The following is a 26049-nucleotide window of genomic DNA, read 5'->3' as shown; positions in this document are numbered from 1 at the left end:
TTTACCTCGGTTCTGCAGATCTCAATTCAGGTCATGAGGTTTGCACAGCAAGCATTTTTTATCATGGAACCATATTCCCAACCTGTTCTTGCACTGTTTATTGTGCAGGGCAGCTCTGCACTTTTAGCCATGCTCCCCACCCTGAGCCATGCTCTCCACTCCTCTCTTAGCCATGCTCTCCATCTTTAGCCATGCTCTCCACTCCTCTCTTAGCCATGTTCTCCATCCTTAGCCATGCTCTCCACTCCTCTCTTAGCCATGTTCTCCATCCTTAGCCATGCTCTCCACTCCTCTCTTAGCCATGCTCTCCATCTTTAGCCATGCTGCTTGCTGCTTCTCAAAAGTGTTGCCTAAGCAAAGGTCAAGTATAAAGGAGTGCCCACTGAGGTCAGCTGACTAAAGAATGGTGATGGTCCTAACTCATTGGTGGCCAGGCTAGGCCTGGGAAACGGGAACCCACTGCTCTCCCTGAGAAAAGTCCGGCCTCTCTCAAGTTCCTATTCCTGAACTAAAGGGCACTGGCTAAGGTCAGAGACTTGGGCACTGGGTGCTGACAGCCTTGGAGGCAGACAGTGCTACTCAAGGAGCTGGAAGCATAACCCAGAGGCCTCCGGGAACCTCAAGCTCAACACTGCCACCCAGGAACACCAGCCTAGGGCCCTCACCAGGCTAGGCCAGAGTGGCTTCCCAGGGTGGCTGTTCATGACAGAAGTCTGCAATAACCACTGCTGAAGCCAGAAAGCACTGGAAACGCCATCCTTTCTTTATTGAAAATCATGGTATTTTATGTTTTGTTCATCATGGATTTTTGACATGGGTTTTCATTCTTTAAATGGCACCAAAATATCATATGCCTCGATGGTAGAGCTCTTCAGCACTCAGCCCTCCCCTGCTCTGCTCTCACTCTCTGGGAATCAGAGACCCTGCTGAGAAAGCATCATCATATAACAATAGCACAACCACAGGTGAGAGGTCCACCCCACCTAGACCCAGCCGGGCGGCGTGCAGCCTCCCCATTCCACTTTACCCCTTCCCTTCAGTATGGCTCACTAGAACTGCCACCTGCCACAGATGGTGGGCCTCTCTGTGCCCTGCAGGGCTCCTCAGACCTGCTGCTTGCGGTAGTCAGTCGGGCCCTGCCACTTAGGGATGAAGAAACACCACCACAGAGAGGAAGTGACTTGCCCAAAGGCTCAGTGTCATACCTCAAGCTCAGGCCCCATCCACAACTCCTGTGTCATTTCCTACATCAGCCCAAGCCTGAAATAGGGGAGCCCCCAAAACAGTTTGCTGAGAACATCAACCACCCTGCCCCCCTCCAGGCCACCCCCTCCACATAATCCTCCAAAAGTGCCCTTTGGCTGCCATCCTTCCGCCTGCTGTGCTTGGGTGCTCCGTGAGGGTCTGCCTGTATCCCGCTTTCAGCATCTTCTGTGATGACCCGAGTCTGCCCTTTTCCCAACCCCACCATCCACAGCGGATCTCAGGGAATCAAGTATTAAAGAATCATCTGAATCTTTAATACTTGCCAGCCAGTCCTTCCTCAGATCTGGCTTGACTTCATCTTGCTGAAAGCCAAAGCTTTCACCCCTTTAATGACCTTGTCAGCCCAATCCCAAGGTGGATTTGAGTTCACTGTCCATTTCTGGCCCCTGCTCAACATCTCTTGCCTGGTGTGAATACCCACTATGACTAGTGACACCAACTTCATCAACCCAGCAAGGGAGCTCACAACCTTGACTTCTTTTTGTCTCCCAAGTGCCACTGTCAGCCCCACACCCTTCCCCCCCACCTTCCCATCTTTGTCCCCATAGCCCTTACAATGATCCCAAGACCTGGGGTTTCTACTCCATGTCACATGGGTAAAGTGAACACTTACCCAAGTCCCCTGCTGTAGCCCACAGAGCCTTTGGACAACCAGCTGCCTCTGTGAAGCAAGCAGGAAGGCTTCCAGAGCCCTCCTACCCTGGGCCTCGCTGGGTGGAGACAGGAAGGACACTGTTCCATGCAAAGGGAACTGAATGTGCAAGTCCCGGGGATCAATCAGAAAAGGACAAAGTACTCTGGAGATGAGACAGCCCCATAGGGAAGGAAGAGAGGCACCCCAGAGGTTTGGGCAGCAGCAGCTTGAGGGGCCAGCCACTTGTGAGCCTGCTGGCTCTGTGGGTGTGCCTCTCTCTGGTGGCCTCCCCTTGTTTTTGCATTCTGATTTGCAAGCATGACTCAGACAGCCTTAAAGGCCCTGGCTCCTCCCACTCTGAGCTCCGGAGGCCCCATGGCCAGGTGGCCTGACTTGTTTTACCCCCTTATACCGGACTCTGCTCCAGGTTCAAGGCAAGACAGCCCTGGAAAGACGGGAAAGGTAAGAGCTCTCCTTTCCTTGCTCCCTTGCCCCAAGACTTCAGGTTTCCCAAACCATGCAGATGGACAGGGACCCCCGAATGTCCAGCCTCAAGAAACCCTTCAGATCGGTCTCCACAGGAATCACAACAACACACTCACCTGGCTCTACAAACTACACTGCCTCAGTCAGTACTACACAAGCATGCCTCAGCCTGCCTCCTTGCCTCCTAGGCCTAAGGCCTCCTACTCACCCAACAGTAACTGGGCAGAGCTCCTGCCTGTAGGATCCATGCTCATATCAACAACTCAAGTACACACAACTGCCCCAGAGTTCCATACAATTTCCCTAAAACCATGACATGCCTAACACCCAATCCACCCATGCCTGGTCCAGTAGTGACCTACAGCTTGGGCACACTCCTCTGCACCAGCTGCTCTCCTAGGTGTCTGCAGGACTGTGAGCTTCCACTAGCAGGCAAGAAGCCTTGGAGATACTTCCTGTAGCTATGAGGAACTAGGTGGGGGCTGGGCTCCCAGCTCAGATGGTGCAGAAGTGTTTAAGGTTTTAAAACTGTGTTACCGCTTCTACCATTCTAGGAGACTGAGGATGAGCTCAGTGGTAGAGCACTGCCTGGCACACTGGAGCCTTTAGTTCGATATCCTTAGGAGGAAGGCAAGGGAGAGATGAGAGGAGACAGGGTCTTCTGTATCGTAGGCTGGCCTCAACTCACAACTCATTATGTAGCCTTGAACTTCAAATCCTGTCTCCACCACCTGCGTGTCGATTACAGTTGTACCCCACCATGCCCAGTTTACAGAGAGCTGAAGATACCCGGGACCCAGGACCTCAAGCATGCTAAGCAAGCATTCTGTACCAAGAGAGCTACATCTCCAACCATGGTGTGTGCATTTTAAATCACTAGAACTGAGTTCAGGGCTGGGCATAGAGGCCAGCCAGATACTCTGTAAACTGAGTCAAGAGAACCAAGACCTGGAGGCCAGCTTGAGCTAGAGTCCAGTCTCAGGTACCTGGTCTCAGAAACAGACAAAGAGTGCTGGGGAGATGGTTCAGCGGGTAAAGCACTTACCACGTAAGTGTGAGGACCTGAGTTCAAATCCTCAGAACCCATGTAAAGCTAAGTGTAGCATCAGCATGCATCTGTAATCCCAGCACTGCTAAGCAAGGGGGTGGGGGGGGGACAGAGACAGGGAAATTCCTAGCAGCTAGCCTGGTGTACACTGTAGTGAACAACAAAAAGGCCCTGCCTCAAACACAGTGGGAAGAGTGGACGACACTCGAGGCTGTCTCTGAACCGCCACATATATGTTACACCCACATTCGCATATACATACTCACAAAGCATACACACTTCAAAAGTAATCGTTTTAAAACTAAAAAAACCAATGGGCAGGCCAGATGGCTCAGCAGGTCAAGGAGCTGTGTCCAGCAAAGCCTGGTGACACACGTTTCATCCCTGGGACTCATGTAAAGGTGGAAGGAGGGAACTGACTCAGTAAAGTTGTCATCTGACCCCCACATGCACCCATGTGTCATCATGCTCTTACACACACACCATAGCGAATAAATAAATTTAAAATAAAGAGCAGAGAGTCACGGCAGCTTACATACATAATGTAACCTCGTCCTTTGTGGTTTTAAATATAACGTACACAGACTTGATTTTCTTTATTTTTATTTTTATTTTTTTGTTGTTATTTTGAGACAGACCTTCCAATATAAGCAACTCTGGCTAGTCTGGAATTTGATGTTTGCCAGGCTGATCTCAAACTTGTAATTCCTCCTGAGTATTGGAATTACAAAGGTGAACCACCACACCCAGCAATATCTATAGATTACTAGCAGAACTATCATATGTGAAACTGCTACTGTCCTGGGCCATCTGGCCTAAAGGAGACTCGCAGCCCCTCCCACTCCATCTTACACATCCAGGCTGGGCCTGCTAAGTTGCCACAAGGAAGCCCAGAAGCCCATTAGTGAACCCCAGACTCTAAGGACCCTTGGTTTGTTTCCTAAGATAGTATGTGACCTATCACAGCCCCAAACCTCATACAGGGCCCCCTTATGCCCACACCCCACCCTAGAAGGTCACTCAGGGAGAAGGTGTAACTCTCCACTTGCAAATTCAGAAAGCTGCAAGTCAAAGGGCTGGTTTCAGGCCACGTGACCGAAGTGCTGCACTGTTCCTCTCCTACCCCAACAGCATCCCTAACTGGGCCCATTGCTATCCCTAGCCACTCTCTACAGACAGGCTTCTCATTCATGCTTCCCTCAGTATTTTCCCAGGCCTTTCTGTTTTTGCTAGAGATGGAACCCAGTCTGCTTACTAGCATAGACTTCTACTAGAGCCAACAGCCACTGCTCTTGGCAGGACCCTATCCATGTTCCTGTTCCTGCCTTTCCCTCCCCTACAGCACAGTCTAGAACCACTGGACCAACATGATATCAGGCAGAGCTGGTCTCCTAACTACCCCTGTTCTGCTCCGCAGTCCCTCTGCTCCAGCCCTCCCCATTAATGTACACCAGAGGCCGCCCTGGTGCTACACTGGGCAGCTGAGCATTGGGCTGGCTTCTCCCTCTGTTACAGCAGCACTTTCTGGGGACTGGAATGTCTTGCCCCTACAAGGGCATGTACTGGGCAAGGGGGAGGCCCAAGGTGCCACAGCATGATTCCAGGAAGATCCTCCTGTGACTGCTATACCCCCCACCCAGGGAACCGAGGGACTAAATGGCCTAGAAACAGGAAGCCACTGACCACAGGAGGGAGGGAGGGCACAGAGCTAACCACAGGATCACAGGCAGCAGGAGGGGACAGTTCAGGGTCACCATGCTTAGGTTGTAGGACCTGCACCATATACGGAGACTGAAAGCCAGCACTGACTGGCTGGGGAGGGGAGAGCTGGGCAACCCAAAGCTCCTGCCCAGGGTGAAGGGACTCTGGCTCTCTGTTCTCAGAACTAGTGACCCCAGGAAACAGAGACCCTGACCTGCCATTTCCTTAGAAGTTCTCCCGGCCCCAACGGAGAGGCTGAAGACAAGCAGGGGCCCTTGCTGCTGGCACCTGAAAGTGAAAGCGGCCATGGGGGCAGATGGCTGGGTGGCTGGGCAGGGGCTGGGAGCGGAAGAGAGGGAGATAGGGAGCCCACACACTGGCCTTCACCACAATGTGTCACCTCAGCTTCCCCCCACTCTACAACCTGAAGGAAGGCTCCCTGCTCCACCTTCCCTCTCCAGCCTGTGTCTAAGCAGGACTGGGGTGAAGGTGGGGGTGGGGTATGAGCCTATCCTTCTTCAGCCTCTCTGCACAGAGCATTCTAAGATTGTCTAACAAGCAACCCCATAACCCTCACACCCTAGAAAGCAGATGGTGTAACCCACTTTACAGATGAGTAAACTGAGCCTCAGGGAGGCAAAGTAACTCACTCAAGGGGACACAAAAGCCAGAATCTGAGTCAAGGGCTTATAGGCCCCTCTGTCCACTCATCTCAGAATGGAGAATGTGCGCATTGATGGGCAGGCCCACGGAGGACACAGAAGGGCAGGAAGGAAAGAGAGAGAAAAAGAGGGCAGGCTGTGCAAGGCCTCGAAGGCACTCACCTGTAGCTGGGCAGTGGTGGTTTAGGCAGAGGCAGGGGAATCTGACTTTGAGGCCAGCCTCAAATTCCAAGACAGCCAGGACTACACAGGGAAACACTGTCTCGAAAAAAAACAAATACTAAAATAAATAAAAGACACTGATCTGTACTGTCCAGACAATGGTGACAGAGACAGACAGAAGGGACAGAGTACACAGAGCCGACAGTGACAGAAGGGTTCCTACCACTATGAGACTGGAGGATTCACTGGCTTTTTTCCTCTTCTGAGTGTGTATGCATGTGTGCCCACATTCGACGTGCACATTGGAGTTGCACCAAGTGTCCTCCTGAATAACTCTCCACCTCAGCTTTTGAGAGAGGTTCTCACTGAACCGGAAACTCCAGAGATCCACTTGTCTCCTTCTACCCAGGGCTGGGGTTATAAGTGCGCAGCTTGTGCCCAGCCTTTTATATGGATGATGCTAAAGATACGAACTCAGGTCCTCATAAATGCACACCAGTTTTTTGTTTTTTTTTTACCAATTGAGCCACCTCTCTAACATCCCCCATCCCCCCCTCACCCCCACGCAAACCCCTGGGGAATTGTCTGTTCTGAGAGTGGTTCCTTATTTTCTGTACTATGAATTTTTTTTTTCCATTTTTGGGGCTGGGGGGCTGGGGAGGAGGAGGTGTTGGGTTTTTTGTTTGTTTGTTCCCCCCTCCCCATTCCTCAGTGTTTACTCTTTAGTCTGGGCTAGTCTAGAACTGACAGCAATCACCCCCTCAGCCTCCAGGATGCAGACACAGTGGGACAGTGTGCTCAGGGCAGCATCTACAGATGGCTAGGTTAAGCTCAGGAGCCACCTGATGAGATAGATGGCAGAGAGGACAGTTAGGCAAGGCAACTGTGAAGTCCAATTCTAAGAATCTCTCAGACATAAAGTTCTGGGGTCCCCTGGAGCCCTCTGTAGCTCCCAGAGCTTATCTTCCCAAGTGAGGCTGCCCCAGCCACTTCCTGCTGGGTGGCTTGATAAACAAGTCTGAGGAGCCCACACAAACAGAAGAAATATTGGCTCACACCACTCACACTGCCCACAGCCTAGCAGGTCCTTAGAGCAGCCAACACTTGGCTCCCTGAGCCCAGCCACCCTTCTCACAAGGCAGCACCTGCCTCCCCACCCATCTCCCGGGCCTGCCTACTCTCCACAGCTGCCCACTGCCCAGGTGAGCTCAGACACTGGCCCTCAGTTTCCTTTACAGCTATTCCCTGAAAGCCAAGCTTCCTCCCAGATCTGGGCTTACACAACTCCCCTGCCTGAACTTTCCCAGCCTGATGGCCACCTGCTCCAAGAGGCTGATTCTCAGGTCACAGCTGCATCACACATTTTCTCTCACCCCAACACAGACAGGGCCAGCTGACTCCCCTATGTCTCAAAGGTGGCCCACAATAAATAGCTACTAACTGGATGGACATTCCCCAGTTTGACACATGGACAGCAGGAACCCAAGTCACACTGCAGGACAGCAGCCTTCCCAGCATGTGTGCCCTCCATCCGCCACAGTTCTACCTCCTGCTCTGACTTCCCAGCACCACCAGGGCCCCAATCATCTGTTCCTAACCTCATCCAACACTCCCCATTCCAGAAAAGAAGTCCCAGAGAGAACAAGAGCCTAACCAGGGCCACATGGCGGGCCAGGAGCAGCATTCAGCAAACCCACAGCCCGAGCTCAAGTCTTTCTCTGGCTTTTTATGGGAAGAACTGAGGGCAGGTGGTCCCTTCAGATAATATTAGAAATGTTGACGCAAACATCTGCAAGTGGGTGGGGCCACTTCTGCACTGTGAAATAAGCAGGGGCAGGGGTATTCTTGTTTGTTTGAAACATGACCTCATATAGCCCAAGCTAGCCTCAAATTTCCATGTATTGGATGATGCCTTTAAACTTCTTTCTATATGTATGACGTGTGTGATGTATACACTTATGCATGTTTGTGTTTTGAGTGTAAGCACATATGCCACGGCATGTGTGTGGATGGAGATCAGAGGACAACGTCAGATGTTGGTCTTCATCATCCACCTTGATTGAGAAAGGGTCTCTGGTGCTCTCTGCTGCATAAGCCAGGCTAGCTGGCCTTCAAGGTTCTGGATTCTTTTGTCTCTGCCTCCCATCTTCCCATGGGAGTGCAGGAATTACAGGTGAATGTGAGACCATCACAGGTTCTGCCAATACAAGATGTGGTCCTCCCACTTGCAAGGCAAGTGCTTCATCCACTGATCCATTTCCTCATCCCAATCTCAAACTTCTGATTCTCTGGCCTCCACCTCCCAAGGGCTGGAATTACAGAAATACTACCACACTCAGTTTTTGCCAACCTGGGGGTTGAACCCAGAGTCTAGTGCATGCTGGACAAACACTACCAAATGAGCTACATCCCTAGTCCAAAATGTGGGTTTCATTTTTATTTTATTTTGTGTTATGGGTATTTGGCTTGCATGTATGTCTATGCACCATGTGTGTGCCTGGTGCCCTCAGAGGCTGGAAGAGAACATCAGATACCCTGGAACTGGAATTATGGAGTGGTGAGCCACCATGTAAGAGCTGGGAATTGAACCTCGGTCCTCTGGAAAAGCCACCAGAGCTCTAAACCACTGAACTACCTCTCCAGACTTGAAAATGCAGGTTTTCAGGCCATAAGCGATACAGGCAGGTAAATGTCCTGGTCACGTTCCTGGATGTCCTTAAGTTCAGTGAGTCATCTTTAGAGCAGAGGAGGAGGCAGGAGGAGGAACAGCCCCACTCTGATGGGGAAGGAAGACCATTAGCTGATACCCTGGCAACCCTTCACTAAGCAAGCAAGACCCGCCCTCTGGAAAAGTATCTGTTCCAGCTCTGCCTCTCAGAGAGGGGGTCCCCCTTTCTCCCTGTGAGGCCTGGCATCTAAGGAGTAAAAAAAAAAAAAAAAAAATCATTGTATTTTAAAACTACATAGCAGCCCATTGAAGGTCCTCACTAAAAAGACCAGGGGTCGAAAGCCTAGCCAGGCTCACACATCATGGATACAGAGCAGGACTCCATCTTCCCTAACCCCTGGAACATCAAATGCTGAACCCAGTGACAGTGTACCCCAACTTTCATCTGCCAGCCAGGGGTCTTTTGGAAAGCAGTCTACATACTATAAGGTACAGGTCTCCTTCTATAGGGGCAGGGCCCAACTGAGCAATGACTGATGTGGTAAAAACTCAAGGTGTGACAACATGTCTCCTCAGTCTCCCTGATTCAGGCCTCTGCTCACCACCCCTCTGTGGGGACCTCCAGACCCTGATCTTTTGCAGACTTGACCTGGGCCTGTGATCTATACTTCATGTTCATTCCGATGTCTACAGAGCAACCCTTGACCTTGCTCTATGATCCTTCCAGCCCCTAGTCCAGGTTCCCCCTCGGCTGTACCCTGGTGTCCATGGGGCTTCTCTTCCATGATGCAGTCAGTGATCCTACCCCTGAACTCCTCCATTACAAGACTACTGTGCCATGTGCTATCACTGGACCCCAGGGCTATCCCTGTGGATTTCTAGAAAGGGAAGCAGCAGAGCATATGTGGTTGCATGACCTGGAGGCCAGAGGGATCCAGAGCCCCTGAATAACCCACAAAATTGTATAGACCTCAATGTGGCCACAGTGTGGCATAAGGTTTAGCTTCAGCTCAAGGTGAGCTGCCCCAAATCCAAGTTTTGTGGGCCTCCAGGGCCTCAACTTTTGGGAATTTAAAAGTTGGGAACAACTACAGAGCAAATAGACCCTTCAAACCTCTAATGCTGTGAAGGGCAGACTCAGACTCTTACGAGGCAGCTAACTCAGATGAAGGAGCAAGCGAAGAGAGGGGCTAGGCCTCCTTTCCAGCCAGTCACCCTATCGAGACCTAGACTGTGTCACTGGTTTTTGTCTCATGCTGATACAAGGGACAGAGGGCCTGGGAAGAGGAAAGAAAAGGGTGTCTGGTTAGACAGATGCCAGTGGGGAAGACTCTAGCACCCAGGAGGCTATAGAGCAAGAGCAGCTCGGCTTTGAACTGTCCTGTCCTGGGGACTCAGACACCTACAGCAGCCTGGCCAAAGGACACGGGGTCGGACAAGACTCACTCGGGAGCTCTGGGCCACCAAGATTTCAGATGTGGCTCCTGCTCTGTGCTCACTCAGATGATGACAGAGGCCCTCACAAAGTGAAAATGAAGAAATAAAGAGGGAGGGTACAAAATGGATCTCTAGTCCCTGCACCCTCCCTGGTCCACTGAGCCCCCAAGTACCACACATTGACTTCAGGTGGCCTCTGTACTTTGGTCTCCTGACTCTGGGAAATCCTCTCAGGTTTGTTCAGTCACCAACACCATACATGGCAGAGATAGTGGGGCTCCTAAGAGGAGCTGACTCCTGGTGTATTGATACAGACTAGAGCCCTGTGACAAGGCAGTGGGCATCTTCGCAGGAAGCTCAAGGTTTCAGAGACCCAACCAGGCCCCAGGCAGGGAAGAAAGTGCATGCAGAGCCCCAGCCTGGGCTCCTGCCTCAGTTCTTACTGCCTCAAATGCGGACCATCTACAGACCTTGGCTGCCATAGCAGCAAAATAGGATCTGGGAAAGCCAAGGAGATGTAGCATGAAATTAATGCTCCAGGAGGTATCCTTCCTAGTACTGGGCCACTGGAGATTGGGGCGGGGGGAATGTCAAGACAATGTAACTAGGCTAGTCGGCAAGAATAATACCTTTGCAGGCACTCTGTGCTAAGACTGGTCACCAACAACGTCAGGGACCTGGCAGCCCTCCAATCTGCCAGTTATTACAATGAGGAATCCAGGGTAGGACTGGGTTTGGATCTGCTGTCTGCAAAAATCTTCCTGTGAAACAATGAAAATGCAGTGTCCCAGATAGTCTAAGAAATGGATGGTCCCTAGAAAATCACCTTGCCTCTTAGCCTCACTTTGTACAGTCAAGAAACAGCAACTTTTAGTGCTGCTATGACTATACTTAAACAATCATGTATTGCACTGGATGAACTATTAGCGTTATTGAACTAGTCACTTAATTACACATCCCTTACCAGCTATTCTGCCCCAGTGATCTAGAACAGAAACATTTTGTTTGTTTGTTTTGTCAAGACAGGTTTCTCTGCGTATCCCTGAGTGTCCTGGAACTCACTGTGTAGCCCAAGCTGGCCTCTTCCTCCTGAGCACTGGGATTAAAGACAGGTGCCACTACACCTAGCTCAGAAATCTTAATTATAGAACAGGCATAGATATTCCACAAGAAAGCTGCAGATGATGAGTTCTAAATTGTGGCCTCACAGTACACTTGAATTCTATTATCTAAGGGACATTTGCCTCCTTGAACAAGGACTGTCCTTCCCAGAGTCCCAATTAGTATGTACAGGTTTGGGGACCTGGCTGAGGAGAGGAGTAGGTAGGTGGTCAGGAAGTAATGTATTCTGTCAGTAGTGGGATGGGGGTGGGGGTCCTGATACGCCAGCTGTAAGTAGGAGGGGACTCTGGGACCCTCTGTCTTTACTGTCAGATACCTGGTAGTCATTCTTAGCAAGGATCCCTCTTTAAAACACAAACGCCCCCATGCTGTCTGTGGAGGGACTAAGTTGGACCAGACGGACCTGAAAGGTGTTGAGAGGAACTGACTGCAACCATACCCCACATATATACTGCTCTGAGGACATCTGTCAGTTCCCTCTGCAAAAGACAGAGCCTAGAAATCTGAAGCAAGATACACAGGTTAGTTGTAGGACAAGAGGTACCAGCCCTCAAACAGCCCAGTACCCAGTCCAGGCTTCCAGGAGTTAACACCCACAGCAAAAGGGGGAGGTAGGGTCAGTGCTGGACAGGCAGGCCTGGAGCCCAGGGCCTGCTTCCCCTCCCCCTCCCCTAGGAACAGAGGCCACTTGTTTGGGCATTGGCGGCTGTCTTTGAGCTCAGCCAAGGGAGAGTGGAGTGGGGAGGGAGAAACACTCAAGAATGGTAGCGACCTATCCCCTAGGCCCTAGGCCTGGATCATTGCTAGTACCTGTCCTCTGAGCCCCTGCTCCCCGCTGCCCCTTCCTCTAGGACCACTTTTCCTTCACTCAAACTCTAGGCAAGACTCTTGCTTTAGCAGTTGTCCTTAGAACATGAAGCCAGGCTTTATCACCCTACCCCTCAGATGTAGAATGGGGACTCTGAAAAGGAAGGAGAGTGTCAAAGTCACATAAGGCTTGGAGGCACTACTACAACTCCAGACACCAGATCCCTAGCTAGTCTTACACTATACCCCATCTTCAGAGACATCTAAGGCCTTGCCATTCATTACCCAGAACTCAAAACCAGGTTGCCACAGCAGCCGACATCTGAACCCTGAAGTCTCAAAGAACATGGGGATTTGGATGAGAGGGGAACTCGTGGGATGGCACACCTTTGCACAAAGGTTGATAATTCTTGATGAGTGGGGAGTGTAGCTGGACCCCAAGTGTTGGGGGGCCAAGTATGGAGGTCTGAATGTCCAAATGAAACCTGGGGGCATTGGAAGACATACCTCACAGCCACCAGTAGCTTGCCTTGGACATCTCACTTGTACCGTATTCCATTGGGGAGCAGGGTCCCCAGGCCAGAGTCTTAAAAAACTCCAAAGGGGTATGAGTCCTAAGGATGAGTTCTACTCAAGCATACCCTGCCCTCCCACCCCTAGCAGCCCCACCCACCTCCTCAGCTTTCCTCCAAGAAGTTAGAGAATCCCTTCCTCTGCACAAGCTCTGCCCTCAACTTGCAGCCAGTTTTTGCAAACAGCCACTTAACTACCGAGGAGACACCTGTTCACACCTGTCTCTGGGTTCTGCTGAGTTTCTTCTACACTGTAATGACGGTGCTAGGTTGCTAGGCTTCCCCAAGCAAGGCCAATACAGGTATCAGGGTCCCTGGGACCCAGCAGCAGTCAAATCCTTACCTGAACACCCCCCAAGTCCAGCTTGAACCCTCGCATCCCGAGTCTGGGCACTAGGAAAGGTTCCCCTGGACACCGGATTTAGAGGAACATAGGGGAGAAACCTACTATGCTGGCTCCTAATCACCCGGCATCCAAACCTACCCATGGAGATCTGAGACCAAACACCCACCCCGCCGCCCCCGGCTGCACTGCAAGTCTGCTGTAAGCCCATCCACCCACCCACTCCCAGCCTGACCCCATTCAATGAGCACACCCCTCCCTTCCTGGCAACTGGGCCAGGTAGGCTCTGGAGAAACCGTGCCCCCATTAACTGGCAGAGAATTGAGGTGCAGAGGACTGAAGTGGCCTACCAAAGGTTACCAACGCCCCAGGTCCAGGGCTAAAGTCCTACAGCTTTGCCAGGCTGTAGAGTGTCTACGGTCGATCGGGTGAGAGCCTTCATTTCTCGGTAGGAAAATCAAGCCTCCGGACGCGACTCACTCCGGAGCCTAACGGCTGGAAGCCGGTGTCAACCAACTCAACGTCCCTGTCCCTACGGGTCTGACCAGAGGCTTCCACCTCTGGAGGCGACCCCACCTCACTCCATCCCCCGCAGAAAAGCGCACCAGGTAACCCCGGGAAAAGTGCCCCAGGCCTCACCATTCCCTTCTGAGGAATGGGGGCAGTGCAGGCCACAACTGACTACTGGAAGGTCGCAACCGAACTGACCTATTTTGAGCGACGAGAAACCCACGTAGGGGACCTGGAGTCCCGGTACCCTCAGTCACACGCGGCCGCTGCCAACTCGCGGCTGCGGTTCGGGCGCGCCCACCTAGCCCAAGCGCTTCCGCCCGCCCCACGTGACATTCCGGGGACGTGAGGGCGGGGAAGAGGCAGGGAGCTGGCCGGTCCCGCCCCCAGCCTAATCCGGATCTTCTGTCCCCTGGGCCGACTTGCCCGCCGGGTTTGTCACTCCCTTGCCCTTTAACTTGCTAAGGCGTTGTTGAGTCCCTTGTCTACCCGGCTCTTGCTGAGACTCTACCGATCCTGATCCGTGAGTTCTCCTTGCCTCGACACCCCTGTTCTGGTAAGTCCATCCCTGGGAGAGGAGACGAGGAGGGACAGACAGACAGACAGATAGACAGACAGACAGACAGACAGACAGACACACACACACACACACACACACACACACACACACACACCCCCCAACACCTCCAGAAGATAGGAAGCCATTGGAGGTGGGTCAACTATGGCTGGTCACCACCTTTCCTGGGAGTTCTGCATGTTTCTGTCCCCCAGGACCACAGCTCCCTGCAGAGGGTCCTGGGAAAGTCCCACCAGAGCTTGGCAGCTTCTCAAACGAAATCCCTAGACTTGGCAGGCATTTCTGGGTCCTGGGGCCAGCCAGCCAAGCCAGAGGCCTTAACTCGGCTTCCATTTTTCCATAGGTACAATGGGCATATTTGAAAGAACAGCTCTCAGCAGGGTGGGCCAAGGGGGTTGCCCTGAAAGGAGGAAGATGCCTCTAACTAGATAGCCTACTCCATGCCTGGCCCAGTGATAGACACTTTTTAGTCTTAATTCTAGCTTAAGGGTAAAAGCTACCTATCGCCCTAGGTTCTAGGCTAGGAAATGAGAGTCTGCAATTTTTCAGGGTGTCCTCAAAGTTAAGCACCATTATAGAGCTGGAACTTTCCAAGTGATAGGGTCTCCTGTCTAGGTCCTCTCTCCACAGAAACTGTTCCTCTAGGGAAAACGACTCTGAGCTGACCGTTTTTCCACTGGTAAGGGTTTCAGGGAGAGGTGAATAGGGTCAGACCTTTGGGAGGGAGTACTTACAGACCCCCAAGTTCTTGTGATGGCAAAAATACCAGAGAAGGACAAAGCTTAAGACAAACTCTAGGACTCTGGGTATCCCTTGAGCAGCAGATGAGCCACAGACAGCAGAGGCAGCCCAGGCCTCCCTCCAGTTTCAGAGCAGCCAGGTATAACACAGCAAGGGATGGCGCCTGGTCAGAGGAGGGACCCCACAATTTTGGTCAATCCCAGTCTGAGGTCTTCAACACTGCCTACCTCTCTGTGCACTGGAAATGTCCTCAACAGTACCCACCCATCTTCCTCCTCCAGGACATACTGTCCTGCCTCAGTTATGAGGCCTTCAGCCCTTGTCTTTGATCTATGGGTCCCCCCACTTCCTCCTGTGATGACAGGAGCCAAAGAGTGTGCCAGACCAACAATCCAAAGCTAGATTGGACCAGAGGTCTGTCACACAGTAAAAAACCTGACATCTGGCCAGACCAGCTCCTTCTAGAGCCCCGAATACAAGCCAACAACCTTTGTGACCAGCAAAGTCAATGTGCAAATGGACAGGGAGAAAAGGAAACAAAGGACAGGAGGGGGCAATGACCCCATCCTGCAGTTACATGAGTAGAAATAAGATGCCTACAGGTGCAAAGGTCCATCGAGCAGTAATAGTATTAAGGGAAATAACTGTAGAACAGGACAGCCTGTTGCTGAGCAGATGAGAAGCAGGCACAAGAAAGAGCTGGCTGGGGCTGTGTGGTTCATTTATTGGGGCCATGTCCAGCTAGGCTGCAGCCACCTGAGCAGGAGCCCAGTGTCCCCAGAAGGCAAATGGGGGAAGGGAGGAAGTGCAGAAGGCTCAGTGCCCCAGAGCTTGGCCCCAGTCCTGTCTTGTCCTTGCAGAGAGGCTATACTCAGGTGAGCGAGGCGTCATCATCGCTGCCCTCTCCACCTGCACCACCTGCCCGTTCCTCACGGCTCTCTGTCACTGCACTCTCATCGATGTTCTCCAGTGAGTCCGCATGCTGTACCGACAGCTCTGACAGCGCCAAGCTGGGCAATGGGCTCTGCTCTGGGTGCAGCCATGGCTTGAAGTGTGGCTGGTGTTTCTGCTTCCACTCGGGGTACTTGATGCAGGCCTTGTACATCTTCTTCATGGCCTGTAGAGGGTCCAAACATTGTTTGGGGTGTCTGGAGGACCAGCACTTCTCCACACCCCTCCAGTGTCCTCCACTGGTGCACAGCAGTCCCCAGTGTCCCAATTATGGCCCAGTTTGGACACCTGGTTCATCCATCAGCCAGAGTTAACTCTGCCCCTGCCTATTGCTACCTGCCCCTCCCTCCATGTCTCAAAGTACAAAGCCACTTACCTTGGGAGCCAGGAACTGAGATGACTTATTCACCACCCACTTGGGTAAGGAGCCTGTAGGGGCAGGGATGGGGGGAAAGGCAGCCTTAAGCACCCAGTCCCACCCACTGCCTGAGTTTGCAGGGAGCCAATCGGTTCTCATCCCTTCTCAGTGAAGTTCTCAAATTCCCCCATGCTCATCTCTGTCCCCACCTTCTCTGCTGAGCTCCAGCTCCAGCTGCAGAGAAGAAAACCACAGGGTCCTAGGTGAACTCTGGGTTGACATTCTGACCCACCAAGCTCCAGACTGTCATCTTCTTCCCCTTATACTGATAACCCAGGACTGTCCCTGGCACTCAGCCTCTCTCCTGCCTGTCCTTCTGGGCCTCTTAAGACCATAGCCTAGTCTGACCTGGAATCCATAGCCCAGCTCTCCATCTGTCTCACTCCCAAGTACCTGTTCTGTATACTCATTACGGGCCAAGGCCTGGGCCACTGTGCCCAAGGGACATGGGGTATTCCTGTCAATGACACTTGAGATTTAACCATTGCTTATTCACTCATTCAGTCACCCACTTACTCCCCATTCACTGTGACACCCACCCTGGCCTAGCCTGGGGAATCCAAACAGGAACTCAATGTCTGCTGTCTCAACAAGGAGGGCAATGGCCCCACAAGCAGGGAGTAGGCCCTCTCTGGGAACTGGGGACAGAGGAAGGACAGAGGAGCACTGAGGAAGGAGAGGTGCACGCAGCTAACGGAGGATAAAGGCTGTAAGAGCATCGAGGTGGGAAATGGAAGGGTGTGGAGGGGCTAGAAATCCTGGGCAGAGGCTCAGGCTACACTCAGAAGGCAACAGAGTCACAGTGGCAGTTTAAGCAGGTGAGTCAGGAAATAAAAAGGTTTTTATTTTTTCATTTCCTCTAGTAGATGGTTTGGACAAAGTGGCAGAGTACCAAGAGAAGGACTGGCTAGGTGCTATTCAGAGGGTAAAAAGGTAAGAACCAGGGGCTGAGTATGTTAGCATGTCCCTTCAATCCCAAGAACCCAGCAGATGGAGACAGAATGCTGATGAGTTCAAGGCCAGCCTGGGGTACAAAATGACACATAAGGAAAAAAAAAAAAAAAAAAGGTAGGGGAGAGAGACTAAGTATTGGATTTGAGAGTTGACAAGAAGAAGCTGGTCCCAGATAACTGGTAAGTGCTGAGCAGGAGTGATCTGAAGAAAGGGAGGGTTTAGGAGGCCAGTGGTGAGTTCATAGTTGAATGCAAGTCTCCAGGGTCTAGAAGATGCCCTGAGGAAGATGTCATGGGATTGAGGTGAAAGAACAGGCTTGGAAAACCCAGGCGTCTGGCATGTGGCTGGAGGAGGCAGGGCAGCACAGGTCCAAGCTAGGATGCTAACACCAGGAACAGTTCCAAGCTCCTAGAAGGAGCAGTGCCTGCCTCGTAGGTTCATTCCTTTCAAACCACTAGCTTTGGATACAGACACTCCCAGTACTAAGTGGCTCCAACAGATGGCCTGGCTTCAGGTAGCCTGGCAGATCAAGTTCAAGCCCTGCACAGAAGGAGCCTGTCATGGGCTGCAGGGGCCAAGCCCTCACCTTTGGGATCCACTTGGGCCAGGTAGGTAATGATGCAGCTCTTGGGCCCTGTGCTCTGAATGAGGTAGCCCGTCTGGATGGATACAGCTCGGACCAAGTCTTTCCGAGGTGGGTATTTCTGGGGATGAAAGACACCGGGAGGTGAGACGGGTAGGGGCAGAGGAAATCTCTCTATAAGGCATGCACTTGTGCATGCATAAGCGCACACAAAATCATAGCTGTTCACATCCCTTGGCATCTGTGGGTTAAGGGGAAAAACAATAAAACCATCAGGCCAGGTCATCCTTGCCCTTCTTACAGCTTTCTCTGTGCCCTCAGGACAGCACAGTGCTAGGCCAGGATTTATAAGTGTTTGTGGGCACTCAACCCTTGCCTAGGTTAACCTGCCTGCCCTCTCAGCCCAGGGATTTCGAGTGAGTCCTGACACAGGATCTGGCCATATAGTTCCTGCTCCCCCATTTCTAGGCCAGCCTTATCCCAAGGGCTAGTCAGCTGCATCAATTCAAACCACTCACCCTTTCTGCCCAAACTGCCCTTTCCCTGAGCTGCTTGACAACCCCTGTAGGGAAGCCATTATCCTCACTACGCAGGAAGGAAACTGACCCCCATGCCTGCTTGAAGTCACTGTGACAGCCACAACCCAGCCCCACCCAACACCCTTCTACACATCCAGGAGGGAGGGCAAGCCAACTCACAGGATGTTTCACTGAGTAGTTCATAATGATGTAATCAGCGCCCATGGGGAGCCACGAACGGAGGGTGATGACATCACGGTTCTTTAGGGGCTTGGGACACCTCCCTGTAGAGGGCAAGGAACAGCTCAGCCAGGTTGCTGACCCATCTCCCAATAAGGGAAAGTGTGATGGGGCCAGAGCCTTGGGGATCCAGACAGGTGCCCCCATCCCTACCACAGACATGCTGTGGAACCAGGGAGGACACAGGAAAAGCCTTATCCCTGATATTTTTGCCTACCCTGCCCCCACCCCCCAGGGCGTCACACAGCCGTTACCTTATTGTTCTGACTTGTCTTTGTATGTGAATATATTTGAAAGACAGACAGTACTGTTATAGCATGTGCATAAAAATGTGTCTCCGTGGTACATGGCATGTGGTTAAGAGTTGTATGCCTACCTGTTTATGCATATGTTTGTGTGTTGTATCTGCAAGTGTGTATGTCAGTGAAAGTATGTGACTATGCCCAAGGAGAGGGCAGCTCTCTGTTCCAGCGTGCAGGTCTCTGAGGAGCCTGGCCACAGGAGGGACTGCAGGGAGGGAAAGTTGGAGGGAGACCCGGTGGGAAGCTGAGGGGGCTGGAGTCTTGTTCTATGCCTGCTCACAAGAGTAATATCCTACGTCAGCGTTGACAGTCAGGCGGGCGATGTCGAAAGTCTCAATGACGTTACTGTCCCACTTCTTTCGGTATTCGATGTCGTGCAGGACATCGTAGAGCGTCTCAGCTGGCACATCACAGCACTCCATCCTGCACTACAAACAGACATGGATTGTCAGGGTCACACAGGCACGGGGAAAGTGAAGACATAACAACAGGGGCCACTGAAGCCAGCCAGGCCACTTCTTGTACTACAGGACAGTCAGCCCCTCAGCTCAGCCCAGTCTCCTCTTTAGGAATCCTTTTCAGGCGATGAACCATCCATGCTCCCCCACACTCAGCCTCTGGGTCTACCCTCCCTATCCCCTGGGAGCAACGTGTGGGCAGAAGCTCACAGTTAATTCAACAAGGAGCTTGAGATAGGTACACAATAAATGAAAAATCAAACACCCAAACAGACCTTACCACCTGGCCACACACTGTGTGTGTGTGTGTGTGTGTGTGTGTGTGTGTGTGTTTGTGTGTGTGTTTGTGTGTGCGCGCGTGCGCTTGAAGCTGGGTCAAAAGCATCACCCCAAATTCAAGACCAACCTGGGTTAGATAGTGGATTGCCAGTCATCCTAGGCTAGGAGACTATCTTCAGGCATCTCCCTATTACTTAGTTGAATTCTTAAAAGAGCTATCCATCTAAGGAAGTAAACTGCCAAGCGCACCTTGCTTTAGTTAGGCCTCCCAATGATTATGCCAGTTAAGAAAGCCAAAAAGGGACTTGAGGTTCAAAGAGGTTTAGTGTCCTGCCCAAGGTCACCTGGCCGGTTAAGTAGCAGGGCTGGGATTTAATCCAGCTCACATGTCTGGGAAGCAAGTAAAGTCTAAACCAGGGTTCTCAAGATCTGGATTCAAAGAGGTGAGATTCAGTGTCCTTGTTCTACTCCACCCCAAGAGCCCAACCCCCAAGATCAAGTTCCCCACAGCAAATACAACTTTTGCTATGTAGTCTTTAATGTTCTCTCAGAATTGACATTCATCCAACACATACATGTTACTCTCTACCCATGAGAGAGTGCATGCAGCTACAGAAGAGGCAGCATTGCTAGCCCTCACCCAGGATAGGCCTTGGCACCTCGAGAGCACATGAAAGCTCCCAGCTGAGGACTCTAATACAGGAAACTCACTATGCCCTACACACCACTTCAGATGACAAAAAATAAAGGTCACAGAGGAACACGCTAAGTAACACCATGAGCACAGATGTAGACAAAGCCAGGTTCTGGGCACTGAGGAGCTCCCAGCCTGTAGATGAGTGGCACATTGTCAGGTTGATACCATAAGGAAGGAACAGAGCACCAGCATTTGGTGTTTGTTTTGTTTTGTTTTGAGATACGGTTCTTCTGTGCAGCCCCAGCTCCCCTGGACCTCAAGCTCAGAGATCTGCCTACCTCTGCCTCCCAAGTACTGGGTTTAAAGGCATGTGCCACCATGCCTGGATTACCATTTGGGCTTTTTTGTTGTTATTGTTGTCATTGTTTTTGGTTTTTTTGAGACAGGGTCTCTCTGAATAGCCATTCTGGAACTCACTCTGTAGACCAGGCTGACCTTGAACTCAAGAGATCTATCTGCCTGCCTCTGCCTACTGAGTGCTAGGATCAAAGGCATGCGCCACCACCACCTGCCATTTTTTAAAATGATTTATGTACATTGGTGTTTTGCCTGCATGTAGATCTGCATTAAAGAATAAGATCCCCTAGAACTGGAGTTACAAACAGTTGCAAGCTGCCTGGGTGCTGGGAATTGAACTCAGGTCCTCTGGAAGAGCAGCCAGGGCTCTTAACCACTGAGCCATGTGTCCAGCTCCGGGCAGCACCATTTGTGAAGTGTGACTCTAGATTGTTAAACATCAGCTATAAGCAGGACATTCCTCCTCTCCCTCCTCTTCCCACTCCACCTCCTTTTCTCCCTCCTCCTTCCTCCTCCTCTCCCTCCTATTCTTCCCTCCTCCTCTTCTCCCTCCTCCTCTCCCTCCTGCTCCTATTTTTCCTCCTCCTCTTACTCCTCTTCCTCTTCCTTTTAATCAGAGATTTGATCCAGGACAAGACAAATATTCTATGACTGAGCTGGATCCCCAGGCCTCTTTTTTTCATTTTTTATTTTGAGACAGGATCTCATTAAATTGCCCAGGTTGGACCTGAATTGTGACCTTCCTGCCCCAGCCTCTTTGGTGCCTGGGACGACAGTCCCTTTCCACCTTACAAAAGACGTTTCGGGGACAACTAGAGAAGCATGAAAGTGTTCTGAGTATTAGATGCACTGAAAATTTATGGTAACAAATGGTGGAAATTCCTGCTCCTCCCAAAAAAAGAATGTTACAAACTGAAAAGTGCAGTGAGGAAAATCTATGTTTAGAAAAATCTTGAGACTCACAAATCTCTAAGGTGACCAGCCATGGCAGCTGCCTCTCTGATAGGAGTGCAATGTTTTGTTTTCCTTTCATTTGTATTTCTGATTTTCTGAAATGTTTGTAGTACTGTTTAAGCAATAATGAATTTTCTTTTTCTTTACTTTTTCGAGACAGGGTTTCTCTGTGTAACCCCAGCTGTCCTGGAACTAGCTCTGTAGACCAGGCTGACCTTAAACTCAAAGAGATCTGCCAGTCTCTGGGATTAAAGGTGTGGGCCACTACTGCCCGACAAATAATATTAAAAAAGGTCCCCTAGGACACAGCTACATTCTGAGGAATGAGACCCATTTTAGAATGAAGAGTTCTAGATCTCAGCCACGAGGAGGTCAGATAGATCTCTGCCCTGCTGAGAACACCAGACAAATCTTCAGCCCCTTCCCTACCTTCAAGACTCTGAACACGCGCATGCATAAGTACATATGCATTAATTTTTTATTTAAAAAAAGTGATCCTGCTGCCTCTGCCTCCTTCAGCAAATCCTACCAGCATGAGCCACCACAACCAGCTTAAAGAGTTCTAAAGTTCAGGCAAGAGAAGGACGGAGCTCACGGGCAGAGCCAATGCTTGGCATGGCCAAAGCTGTGGGTTCTACCAGTACCACCACCACCACCACAACAACAACAACAATAAAAGGAAAGAAGGAAGGAAGGAAGGAAGGAAGGAAGGAAGGAAGGAAGGAAGGAAGGCAAAAGAAAAAAATTTCAAGAATGAACTCCAACTTATAAAGTGTAGCTTTATGAAAGTTGTTTCCCCTCTGCCCCATTTACTTTTCTAGCCCATGAAAGTGTGTGACTGGATCCCACCACTTAACTAGCAGTTCCCCCATTCCAGCCCTGTCCTGAGTCAGAGAAGACAGAGGATAGGACTCACTCAGAACAGCCGGCTCCTCAGGCTGGTGGAGAACAGGCTTCCTGGAGAAATTCAGTTTAGGAGGGAGGTGTTTGCCAAGGACAGGGCAGAGGGTACAGTGAGGACCAAGGCTTGGACAAATGGGTGATTCCAGTGCTGGGTCATAGGATGAACTAAGAACAACTTACTGCTAGAAGGGAAGGAAATACTCAGAATGCCAGAGAGCTTGTCCAGCAGACTAAGAGCTTGCCTGAAAACTGACCAACTCCTTGGAGTTTACCAGGCCTCTCAAAGTTTTACCACTGAATGCTGCAAGTTCTGGGAGACCGTAATTCCAGGCAAACTATGACAGACGATCACTTTACCATGAGCTACATCTAGGACAAGCTGATTAAAATGAGTAATGAACAAACAGTGATAACAAAAGATTATACTGAACCCAATAAAAGTATATACAGGTCTGGCTAAGTAAATGCACAGTTTCAAGGCACTGCCTATCACATACTTATTAATTACAAATACAATTAATTACAATTTCCTAAGAGCCTAGGAAATGGCTCAGTAAGTAAAACACTTGATATGCAAGTGTGAGCACCCTAAGCATGACCCCCATCACCATGTAAATGCTGGACAGTGTGGTGGCCCTCTGGAGAGTCTTGGGACAAGGTAGCTAGCTTGACTGTCTGAATTGGTGAACTCAGGCTTCGCTGATGAATCCTGCTTCATTAAATGAGGTGGAGAGTTATCAAGGAAGACAATTCAGTGTTACCTTCTGGCCTCTACACATGTGTGTACATGCATGCACACAGCAAATACCAGGGCAGAGTGCAGTCAGGACCAAGGCCCAGACCCAGGCAAGAGCATGGTATACTGAGTGGCTGAGTGTAACCAGCCTGGGGTGTGGTGTACAGAAGGTCACCATCCAAATACACAAGGTAGGAATAACGTCACAGTAGAGAAGGCTGGTAGGTTTGTGAACATTACTAGCAATAGGTCAAGTTGTATCATATGTTCCCTAATAGGATGCAGTGGAAAGAATCGAGACAGCACTTACTTGCTATCTCCACCAAGGAGGTACAACGCCAAACGCGCACGCACACACACACACACACACACACACACACACACACACAAACACCAGACAAACCCCAACTGAGGGTCTGAATGGCCTGTGTCGCAATTTCAAATGTCAAGAGAAAACCTGAGAGTTGTACCAGACTGAAGGAGACTATCAATACATGAGTGGACAGGGAGAGATGCAATGGTAAGAAAAAGATTCAAGCAGCCAGCAGGCCAGTGTTCCTGTGATGCGAAGTAGAGCAGGAGCAGATGTTTCTGGTTTTGTTTTCTGAAACAGGGCCTTGCTATGTAGCCCAGGCTAGCCTTGAATTAAAAATCCTCTTGCCTCAGCCTCTTGAAGGCTGGAATAGTAGGTGTGTACCACTATGTTTGGCTTTCCTGTGTGGCTAAAAATGGCCCTATACTCCTGATCCTCTTGCCTCCACCTCCCAGATGGATTATAGACAGGGGCCACCAAGCTTTCTTCCAGTTGTCTTTTTAAAAATACTTTACATTATTTTAAATTATTATTTTGTGTGTATGGGTATTTTGCTTGAATATGTGCCTGTGCACCACCATGGTGTCTATGGAGACCAGAAGAGGGCATCAGATGCCCTGGAACTGGAATTACAGATGGCTTCTCCATGTGGATGTTGGGAATTGAACCCAGGTCCTCTGGAAGAGCAGCCAGTGCTCTTAACTGATGAACCATCTCTCATGCCCTGAAAAAAAAAAATACATACATACATACATACATACATACATACATACATACACCATACATACACACCAGAGAAACTTCAAAGGACTCCCAGGCTAATGGAGGAAGGTGGTGAGAGCCCTGCTGGGAAGGTAAGAATCCTGGCTGCTACTGGAAGGGGTGGGTGTGAGGCAGGATGGGTGGCCTGGTCAGGTATGCCCACTGGCATGGCCTAGGGCCTAGCTTCTTTCCACAGCAACCCCAGACGCAGTGCCACATGCCCAGCACAGAAAATTAAATCCAACTTTGTTTCTGTGCTAGACCCTGGGCCCCTCACCTGGAAATTAAACTCAAGGGGACTAGCTCCCCCCTAGGAGCCCTACTGGGCTGCAAAGCTTTCAGAGTCTGGATACAGTAATGTGTGACAGCTGCCATGCTACAAGTGAGTCCCAGAGAGAACAAATGTCACCAGAGAAACTACATTCTACGTCCCCAGCACTCTCTCCAGATCTTGTTGATGTAGGGATTTCCATGACTGTGTGAGGTTGCTCAGAACCCCTGGGCATAGCCCTCACTCAGCACCCCAAACCCACAGTCACAGCAGAAGCAACTGGATAAGCAAGGAAGACTGCCAAGGGACACTCATGAATGTTCTGTAGCAGGCAATTCTACTATCTAATCCCAGCTCTTACCCCTGGCCACAAGACAACACATGAGCCTCAGTTTCCTCACATAAAAAACTTGGGGCAGTAATAATATCTATCTAAGGATATTGTGTCTGGATGAGATAAAAGTATGAAATATGAATAGCATACTAGCGTATAGTGAACACTCAAAAAATAGCTGCTCTTACCCAGAGGCTTCCATACTAGAAGACCATATCTGCCTGTACATCCTCACATTTTGTAGCTTAGCAGCTCTCTTACTTTTATCCTGGTTCCTGCACTTCCAATCATCTATGCACAGCTTCCTGAAACTTACTGAGCACCAGGCCTGGTAGAATCAACCCAGGGAGTGAGGAACCAATCAGAGGCAAGCAAGCCAGGCCTAAGCTCAGCCCCAAAGAGGAGCCCATAAGCAGAGTAAAAGAGGCTAGGATGAAAACTCCCAGTACAAAACAAGCAGGGGTTGGGGCAAGGCATAAGGGATGAGGCAACTGAACTTGGAAAAAAAAAAAAAAAAAAGCAACAAGCCACTGCATGGCCATGTCAGGCAGGAGGAGACCAGAGGCTGTGTCTCCGTCTACCCTCACCTCTTTCAGAACTCTGAAGAGGCCCCCTTGTCCTAACATTCAGCATTGGAGATGCAGGCTCCCCACTGAAGGAGGGATATAGGATTTCCCAAGCCCAGCTGCTGACCTGAGTTAGGACAGAAAGTCAGGTCACCTCCAAGAGGCTTTGTCCTGACCTTAACAACCAGTGACCAGGGTATATAAATGGGCCCCAGACACATAAGCAACCCTGTGTGGACCCTCCCACTAAGACTTTCCACAGTGGTCCCCAGTATCCCCGCCCTTGGAAAACAGATGATGCCTTTGACCAACATTCTGGAAATCATCACTAGGGAAACTGAGGCCCTGAAAGAAGTAAGGGAAGACCATGCTAACGTCTCAACACAAAATATCTGAGCAGATGGTTCTGTGGAGGAATCAGTAAGTGGCAACTCTTCCCAACAGAGCCAGCCAGGTTCTAGCCAAAGGAAGTCTCCCCAGCTGAGGCCCAATCAGTCAAGGCGCTGACCCATAATCAGAAGCTCAGCAGACACCATCAAGTACAGAATTACCAACTCCATTCACAAACCAGACAGACACACCTATATCACGGACTCTAGAGAAGCTCAAATTTAGCAAACGTTGAGGCCATGGTACTGTGTCCTTTGTACATATCACCTCATAACCTTCCACAGCCTGAGTCAAGAGTCACCATCTTACAGATGTTCAAACAGGCTCAGAGAGGCACAATGATGGACCAAGGCCACACAGCACCAGAGTAGAGATCCAGAGTCCACA

At 50.6% G+C, this 26049-nt stretch overlaps 2 protein-coding genes across 5 annotated transcripts in view; both read right to left on the bottom strand.

Moving 5' to 3' along the window:
• Window positions 1-13633, bottom strand: part of Arap1 (ArfGAP with RhoGAP domain, ankyrin repeat and PH domain 1) — a 57135-nt gene extending 43502 nt beyond the window's left edge. For 3 of the 4 annotated variants that reach the window (XM_051192382.1, XM_051192385.1, XM_051192384.1), the window contains exon 1: window positions 1880-2130. The gene's annotated coding sequence lies outside the window, so the exon portion shown is untranslated. Of the gene's footprint in view, window positions 1-1879; window positions 2131-13616 lie in introns of those variants that run through there. The other variant, XM_051192383.1, reaches the window with a different exon arrangement.
• A 1807-nt stretch (window positions 13634-15440) lies between these two features.
• Stard10 (StAR related lipid transfer domain containing 10) overlaps window positions 15441-26049 on the bottom strand; it is a 28616-nt gene continuing 18007 nt past the window's right edge. Inside the window, exons 4-8 of the mRNA XM_051192381.1 lie at window positions 18983-19130; window positions 18341-18444; window positions 17646-17763; window positions 16064-16116; window positions 15441-15853 (exon numbers count right to left, since the gene is read on the bottom strand). Coding sequence (XP_051048338.1) covers window positions 15608-15853; window positions 16064-16116; window positions 17646-17763; window positions 18341-18444; window positions 18983-19130 — 669 coding nt within the window. The 3' untranslated portion in view covers window positions 15441-15607. The remainder of the gene's footprint in view (window positions 15854-16063; window positions 16117-17645; window positions 17764-18340; window positions 18445-18982; window positions 19131-26049) is intronic.

The sequence above is a fragment of the Phodopus roborovskii genome, unplaced genomic scaffold, assembly GCF_943737965.1.
Source record: "Phodopus roborovskii unplaced genomic scaffold, PHOROB, whole genome shotgun sequence".
Taxonomy (NCBI): Eukaryota; Metazoa; Chordata; class Mammalia; order Rodentia; family Cricetidae; genus Phodopus; species Phodopus roborovskii.
Note: the sequence above shows the minus strand (reverse complement) of the source record. Positions and strands in the feature narration are given on the sequence as shown.